Genomic DNA, 8839 nt, shown 5'->3' with positions numbered 1-8839 from the left:
ACTCAAATTTACTGAGAGCTTACCATACTGTTTACCCAACTATCTATCTGTATTCATTGGTCAGGATACTTGGGTTGGAGGTAACAAGATCCCCAGGGTTTACTGGTTCCTTTAACTGGGAGGGTTGAGCATCAAACTGGCTTCAGGCTCAGTTGGACCCGGATGTCAGACATCTTCAGGATTCCCTCTTTCACCTTTCAACTCTATGTCTGTTTGTTGACCTTGTTTTTCCTACTGCTGACCGGCTTCCTCCATGTGGTAGGCGGAGAAGGAATGCACAGCCATAGAAAATTCCAGGTTGATGGCACCCAGCCAGTGAGCCCCAGGGAAGGAACAGAGCCGTCCCTCCCCACTTGACGTTATCTTCACCTTTATGGTCAATGCCTCTTTCACTGGCATGTGCGGGGGTTGGGCGGCCATGAGTGTTCAGCCTTCCGTGGTTAACCAGATGTGTACCCCTATTCCTATTTCCACGGTGACTTTTCGCTTTAAATTGCGTCTTTTAAGTTTTCTGTCTCCTCCAACAGACGGTGAGCGCCTTTGGGAGAGGAATGGTGTTGATTCATTTCTGCGGCCCCGGAACCTGACGTATAACAGATACTGTACTTGCTGTGTAACAAACTTAGAGGCTTAAAACAACACTCACTTATCATCTGACTTTCCATGGCTTAGCTGGGTACTCCGCTCAGCGTCTCAATCAAGGTGTTGGCCAGAGCTGACATCTCATCTGAGGCTAGGGTGTCACCTTCCAAGCTCATGTGCCTGTTGGCAGGATTCATTTCCTTGAGGTTGTAAGACTGAGGCCCTCTGCTCCCAGAGGCTGCCCACATTTCCCTCCCACATGGCCCTCTCCATAACATGGCTCCTTGCATCTTCAGGGCCAGCAAGAGAGGGGTTCCTGAGCTTTGAATCTCTTTCTCCCGGCAAGATGTGGACTCTTTTTTAAAGGACTCACCTGATTAGGTCAGGCCCACCCAGAATAATCTCCTTTTGATTAATTCAGAGTTAATTGGTCAGAGACCTTAATTGCATCTCCTAAATAACTTCACCTTTACCATATAACAGAACCTAATCATGGGAGTGAAATCTTATCAGATTCACAAGTTCAAACACACTCAACAGGAGATTTTATAGGAAATGTACACCAAGAGCAGGAATCCTGGGGGCCATCTCAGAATGCTGCCTATCCTAGGTACTTAATAAACATTTGTTGCATGTGAATGGATGGATGGATAAATAAATGGAGCGTACTAATGAGTGAATCACGAATGACATGGTAACGGGATTATTTTCCAAGATCTACTGCTAATTCTAACCCCAAAGAAAAATCCAGTATAAGTAATGCCATTTAAAAGTAGACGCAGGGCTTCCCTGGTGGCGCAGTGGTTGAGAGTCCGCCTGCCGATGCAGGGGACACGGGTTCGTGCCCCAGTCCGGGAGGATCCCACATGCCGCGGAGCGGCTGGGCCCGTGAGCCATGGCCGCTGAGCCTGTGCGTCCGGAGCCTGTGCTCTGCGGCGGGAGAGGCCACAACAGTGAGAGGCCCGCGTACCGCAAAAGAAAAAAAATAATAATAAATAAAAAATTAAAAAAGTAGATGTAGATGAACAGTCCTCCCCAAATTCATAAAAAAGTGTGCAGTATTTTCCAATTGCTTGACAGTGCTTAATTACTTCATGTCATGACCTCCTGACCACGACAGATCCAGGAGGTTGTGCCTTGTTCAAGATGAAATGCTCTACATGCCATGGGAACGTCCTTTTGTAATACAGGTGCCCACAGGAGTTGCACGATGAGGGTATGCTCTTCTACATGCTTAGTCTGGGGCTGTTAGCCAAGAGGTCCCTGGGACATTGAAACGTATTTTGGAAAAGCCTGGCCCTGCCTCCAGGCACCCGCAGGAGTACTTGTGTCTGTGTGAGAGCAGAGAGGATTCCATTAGGATTAGGGGACCAGCAGGCGCAGCAGCATTCCTAAGAAAACACGCGTTTTGCCAATACTTCTCCAGAGCTGCAGATACGTTCATCACCTTTCAGTGAGCAACATAGCTCACATGCACTCCAGCACTTAATATTCGGCTACGTCTTTTTTTTTTCGTCAGAATTTTCTTTTATTGAAGTATTACAGAAAAGTATACAGATCATAACAGTATGGGATTGTTCTGTTCTTGAAACATTTCTGTAGGGTTGAAAATATATTTACTTCATTATTTTTAAAAAAATTTTATTGGAGCATAGTTGCTTTACAACGTTGTGTTAGTTTCTGCTGTACAACAAAGTGATGGGCTATGTCTTTAATTTAGAGAAATTTAAAAGATGCAGAAGAGCACAGAGACTAGAGTGACAAGCACCCATACTCCCACTGTGTCAACAGCTGTTGCAGTTTTATTTCCATCTAGTCATTTTGTTATTAAAGAAAATAGGACAGATGTCATCAGAAGCTACTCTAATCCCCACACTTAGTTTCATTCCCCTCAGGCTGCCAAGGCACGTGACACACGGCACGGCGTGTGTCCGTTCAGCCAACTGTTTATAGCTATACGTGTGTGTGCGCATGTATGTAAATATGTATGTATACACATCCATAAACAATATGTAAGTATGTCTTACTTAAGTAAATGCTATTATACTGGACGTATTGTACATATTTATGTTTCGGAGGTCTGTTGAAGACATATGCAGATCAAGCTCACTTGTTACACCTGCTATGTAGTATTTCACCATTTGAATAAACTACACGATATTTATCCATTTCTTACTGATGGACGTTGAAGTCATTTCCACTTCTTTGCAGCTAAAAGTAACGTTGCACTAAACATCTTTTATACAGCTCTATGGCACATGTGCTCGTGTTCACTTAGAAGTGGATGCTGGTACTTTTTTCCCTTCATTTTAAAAGTTTTATTGAAATATAGTTGATTTACAATGTTGTGTTAGTTTCAGGTGTACAGCTATGTGATTCGGTTATACACACATACATTCTTTTTTAGATTCTTTTCCATTATAGGTTATTACAAGCTATTGAGTATAGTTCCCTGTGCTATACAGTAGGTCCTTTTTGATTATCTATTTTATATGTAGTAGTGTGTATATTTTAATCCCAAACTCCTAATTTATCCCTCTACCCACTTCCCTTTATGGTAACCATAAGTTTCTTTTCTACGTCTGTGAGTCTATTTCCGTTTTGTAAATAAGTTCGTTTGTATGATTTTTTTAGATTCCACATATAAGCGATAGCATATGATGTTTTTCTTTCTCTGTCTGCTTCTGTCTACAAATGAACTTATCTACAAGACAGAAGTAGAGTTACAAATGTAGAAAAACTTATGGTTACCAGCGAGTAAGGGGGGGAGGGATACATTAGGAGTTTGGGATTAACAGATACACACTGCTATACGTAAAATAGATAAACAACAAGGACCTACTGTATAGCACAGGGAACTCTACTCAATAGCTTGTAATAACCTATAACGGAAAATATTCTGAATCACTGTGCTGTACACCTGAAACTAACACAACATTGTAAATAACTATACTACAATCAAAAATACCCCAAAACTTCTCAGAAAAAGGCAGTCTGGTAAATATCTTAGCAACTTGAGGATGATTCTCTCTGTCACTCCTGTTTCTGAATTCGTGAATGCAGGAAACTCAGAAAAAAGTTTTCTACACGCTTCTAGAAGACTAACTCCCCTAGTCTGAGGTAGTAGTCCTGTTTTCCTACCACTCCGTATGTGTGTGTTTTTGTGTTTTCCTCCTTTTTAGAGTTCGTAGGTTATTGTGTATGTGTTTTAATCTTTACCCATTTCACGGTAACCACTGCATATCCTTCTAGGAAGTAGGAATCGGTAAAGCATGAGTATACATGTGACCTTCAGAAATAGAAACTGGGCGTGGTGTTTGCCATAGTTCTGCCACTTACTAGCTGTGTGGCCTTGGACACCCCATGTGATCTTCAGTTTCTTAACCTGTAAAGTGGGAATAGATGTCTCTACTTGTGAGGGTTAAATGACACAATACAGGTAACCTGCTTCGGACAGTGGCTTACCGGTGAATACATAAATATATGTATGCTTACAGACTCGATTCACCTAGCAGCTGCCTGAGCTAACTAAGTAAACACACACACAGTTCTTCATCAGTGACTAGGTAGAAAGCAAATACTCCATTCAGGAGATTTTAGGATTGGAGCACTTGGACACTTGGGCCCATCCCCTTGATGGTCTGGCGGTGGTTTGGGTTAGAAGTCTCTGGGCCCCCTGCCACAGATACACCTATTTAAAATTCATCTAGGACTTCAGTGAGGTCTGCTTTGGACAACTGGCTGACTTGGAGGCCCGAGGACCTCATGGGTGGGATCTGATCAATGGAATCTACAGACGTCAGTTATTCCTTCTACCCTGTCAGCTCTGAACTGCAGCCTCAAGGAGATTGCTAAATAAACAGCCCAACGCAGGCTGGGCTGAGCAGCTCTGTGGGCAGCTCCCACCCTTCCCGGCTCTAGCCAGGTGCTCACCCTGCCCTGTCTTGGCCTCCAGAGGCAAAACAGACCAGAGGCCTGCCTACAGCTGCCCCAACGTCACCCGTCTCCTGCTGCCAGTGTGTACAGGCCTCAGGGTTAAACAGTTTGCTTCTCCAAATATTTCATGTATACCCAGGACTGGCATTTTCTGGCAACAAAGATTAAAGTCTCTTATAATGCTAGAAAAATTTTAAAACCCACGCTCCATTTTGTAAGTATAAAAATCTCTTAAGCGTTCGATGTCTAACAAAAGTCGCTTTCTACAGCAAGACTTACTTTCCCGCAGCTTTGTTTTCATAGTGTTTTATCCCCAAACAAAATTCTAATAGGCTCCAGACTGAGAGGGTCCAGAGCTGCAACTTTCTAGAAATATTCTACATTGAATTTTTATTATTATTATTTTTTGTGGTACGCGGGCCTCTCACTGTTGTGGCCTCTCCCGTTGCGGAGCACAGGCTCCGGATGCGCAGGCTCAGCGGCCATGGCTCGCGGGCCCAGCCGCTCCACGGCATGTGGGATCTTCCCGGACCGGGGCACGAACCCGTGTCCCCTGCATCGGCAGGTAGACTCTCAACCATTGCGCCACCAGGGAAGCCCTACATTGAATTTTTTAATGGCGCTTTTTATTTTTATTTTTAAAATTATTTTTTTAATTAATTAATTTATTTATATTTTTAATTTTGGGCCACGTTGGGTCTTCGTTGCTGCATGTGGGCTATCTCTAGTTGCAGCAAGCGGAGGCCACTCTTCCTTGAGGTGCGCGGGCTTCTCATTGTGGTGGCTTCTCTTGTTGAGGAACACCGGCCCTAGGTGCGTGGGCTTCAGTAGTTGTGGCACACGGGCTCAGCAGTTGTGGCTCGCAGGCTCTAGAGCGCAGGCTCAGCAGTTGCGGCGCACGGGCTTAATTGCTGCGTGGCACGTGGGATCTTCCTGGACCAGGGCTCGAACCCGTGTCCCCTGCATTGGCAGACAGATTCTTAACCACCGTGCCACCAGGGAAGTCCCAATAACGCTTTCTAAATTTAAGCAAACCTACATGCTAGTAATTAATATATTAAGCAGTATACGATGATATAAAATGAAAAAGAAGTGTCCTGTGGCATTACCCCCTCCTGTTAACAGTTTATTCTATACCTTTCTAGAAGTGAATATTCCAAACCTATAGTACCTATATAAACATACATAACATATATGTAGACATAAAAATATAATCATATATAAGCACATCTCTAGTTATTTCTCTTTCTCACTCAAGATATATATACATGATATATGATATATATCATGCTATGATATTATATATAAATATATACTTACTGTATGCCAAGCACCATTCTCATTGCTATTCATTTATTAAATCCTTTAATCCACATGTCAACCCTATGAGTTAGTACTACTATTTTTCGCATTTTCCAAATGAGGATGCAAAGGTCTAGAATGGTCAGTTATTCACCAAGGTCACAGCTAGTAAATGGTGACACTGGGATTCGAACCAGGGCACTCGGACTTGAGCCCTGACTCTTATTCTTATCTACAGTACTGCTGTCCTTCAATTTACACTTTTTTAATATATATAGTGGATATTTTCCCTGTTAGTACACATATAAACATTTTATTTGGTGGGGGTAAGAATTTAAATAATTTTAAGTTATTTTAAAGTTAAGCTTGAAAATACCATTTGTTTCCGTCATAGAGAGTGAATTGCTCTTGATTAAAATAGTCCACTCATATCCGCTCATACTTCTAGTTCCCTAGGCTCTGTTGAGCATTTCCTGTCTGTTCCAGCCCCACCTTTTTTCATCTGGGCCACACTATATTAATGGCTACATAATAATCGAATAAATGGATATCCTGTAACTTTGTTTAATCTATCGACAAACAATAGTTTGTTTCCGGTTGCAAGATCAATCTTATACATCTGTGTGCAGGAGTTGCTGGGTCAGAAAAAAAGGAAATTAAAATTTTAATACGTGTTATTTTGCTCCCAGAAGGTTACATAAATTTACACTCTCACTCACAGAGTGTAAAAACAACTGTATAAAGTTGTATAAAAACAACGGTTTCGGGCTCCCCTGGTGGCGCAGTTGGTTGAGAGTCCGCCTGTCGATGCAGGGGACGCGGGTTCGTGCCCCGGTTCGGGAAGATCCCACATGCCGCGGAGCGGCTGGGCCCGTGAGCCATGGCCGCTGAGCCTGCGCGTCCGGAGCCTGTGCTCTGCACAGGCTCCGCAACGGGAGAGGCCACAACAGTGAGAGGCCCGCGTACCGAAAAAACAAAAAAAAAAAAAACAAAAAAACCACAACGGTTTCTCCATATACTCATCAACACGGAATTAACCGCTGTCAGATTTGTCAGCCTCTTGTTTGTCCTTTGTTTGTCCTCTGAGGGACAAACCTCTTCAGATCTGTCCCTCAGATAGGTGTAAAAAGTGTCCCCTTGTTTTAAGTTGTAATTCCCTAACTATGGGGGTGGTTCTGCATCTTCTCATATCCATGTTAGCCATGCTAATTTATTTTTCTGCAAAGTGTCTGCTCATATCTGATGCGTTTTTTGTCTGTTGGGTTATTTGAAAATGACTTAGTGATCTGTAAGAGCACTTGGTACATTAAGAAAACTTCCTTCTAGTTAAAATACGCTCTAATTTTTCCCTCAGACTATGATCTGACTTTTTAGGAGATTTTGATGTGCTTAATTTTTTAACCATGGTTAACTTATTGGTCCTTTTTTTTTTAATGGCTCCAAGGTACATTCACATGCATTTCTTCACTTGCCTATCGTAGTGGCATGGGGAGACATTCATTATGGTCTCATTTCACCTACAAGCAAACAGGCTAAGTGACTTGCTCAAAAGCACACGGCAAAGTGTGGGTGCAACCAGGTCTAGACTCCCTAATTCCCCATCCGGCTTCTTAACACCTGGCAGCCCATCCCATCTTCCAAAAGGGGGTTTCAAGTAGTCATTTTCTTTACACCATTTTTTTTCAAACCTTTAAATGAAATAATAAGCACACACAACAGAAAATACAAACTGATCTCAGTGTTGACCTTTTCAAATATTTAGTTAGTTATAGCGCTGAAGACGAGGATAGGATAGGAGGCTGGAGGGATGTGACACCCCCCCCCCCACTCACCCTCCAAGGTAGATGCCACCCAGAGGCACAGAACCCTGCGACCTCTTATCTGGAGCCCAGCTCTCTCCCAGATGCCAGCGTATCCCACTGTCTCCTGGACATCACATAGTGGTCTTTCAGGCACCTCCAACTGAACATGTCCAGAACTGAACGCACCATGTTCCCCCTCCAGCCTGTCTTGTCCCCAGCTCAGCTAAGCCACCCGTGGCTCAAGCCATAAGGTGGGAGTCACGATGCTTCCTGCTCCTCCGGCCTCCACCATCTGTCACAGAGATCTCTACGTTCTACCTTCTAAGCACTTTACGAGGGGTCCTCTTCTCTCCACCCCCACCACCCAGCCCCTGCTCCAGGCCACCCCCATCTCTCCCACTATCCCAGCAGCTTCCTAACGGGGCTCCCAGTCTCTACACTCATTCCCTCTTGCACCCCTGCAACAGCCGCCCTAGAAAGGTATTTCGGATGGAAATTTCTCCATCTTCCAGCCTGGCTGAAAGCCTCTGTGCATTCAAGACAAGTCCACACTCCTTACACAAGTCTACGACGCTGCGCACGACCTGGCCCGGCCCACTTGGCTCTCTACCACTGGCCTTCTCAAGTTCCGGAGTCCCAGAGCCCCTCCCTGAGCTGGGACGGGCGAAAAGCAGGTCCTGCAATACCGTGCGGGGCGCGCCTTGGACCCGTCGGGGCGGAGGGCGTCCTGCAGTGACTGGCCGGTGATCTCCGGCCCTGCCAATCTCAGAGAGGGGCAGGGTCTGTCTGATGGTCTAGGCCAATCCTAGAGCGGGGGCGGGGCTGGGGACGGGACTCCGGGCTCCTTTGCTGGCCCGGGCTTTCCGGTCTCCCATACCTAAGTGCCCGGCCGCCACCGCACACCGTACCTGCTAGCCAGCAACCTCGCGCAGTTCTCGGCGCAATGGACCCGGCGTTGGCCGCGCAGATAAGCGAGGCGGTGGCGGAGAAGATGCTCCAGTACCGGCGAGACGAGTCAGGATGGAAGATTTGCCGGGAAGGCGTGAGTGAGGAGCTGGGCAGGAAGGGGTCGAGGGGCCTTTGCTCCCTGGGGCCGGGGTTCCAGAAGCCCCCAGGCTGCTCTCTCCTGGAGGTTTTCAGCGTTCCATCCTCCGGAGCTAGACTGAGGAGGAGATCGCACTGGGGGTTGTTTCCTTAAAAAATTATCTGGCCTGTTT

The 8839-nt window shown here is 45.3% G+C and overlaps 1 protein-coding gene across 2 annotated transcripts in view; it reads left to right on the top strand.

Annotated features, from left to right (window-relative positions):
* The first annotated feature begins 8444 nt into the window (after positions 1 to 8444).
* Positions 8445 to 8839, top strand: part of STARD5 (StAR related lipid transfer domain containing 5) — an 11274-nt gene continuing 10879 nt past the window's right edge. For both annotated transcript variants that reach the window (XM_024742703.1, XM_024742702.1), the window contains exon 1: positions 8445 to 8664. In XM_024742703.1, coding sequence (XP_024598471.1) covers positions 8566 to 8664 — 99 coding nt within the window. In that variant the 5' untranslated portion in view covers positions 8445 to 8565. The remainder of the gene's footprint in view (positions 8665 to 8839) is intronic.

The sequence above is a fragment of the Neophocaena asiaeorientalis genome, unplaced genomic scaffold (assembly GCF_003031525.2).
Source record: "Neophocaena asiaeorientalis asiaeorientalis breed wild unplaced genomic scaffold, Neophocaena_asiaeorientalis_V1.1 scaffold155, whole genome shotgun sequence".
Lineage (NCBI taxonomy): Eukaryota > Metazoa > Chordata > Mammalia > Artiodactyla > Phocoenidae > Neophocaena > Neophocaena asiaeorientalis.
This window is presented reverse-complemented; position numbering and strand designations above follow the sequence as displayed.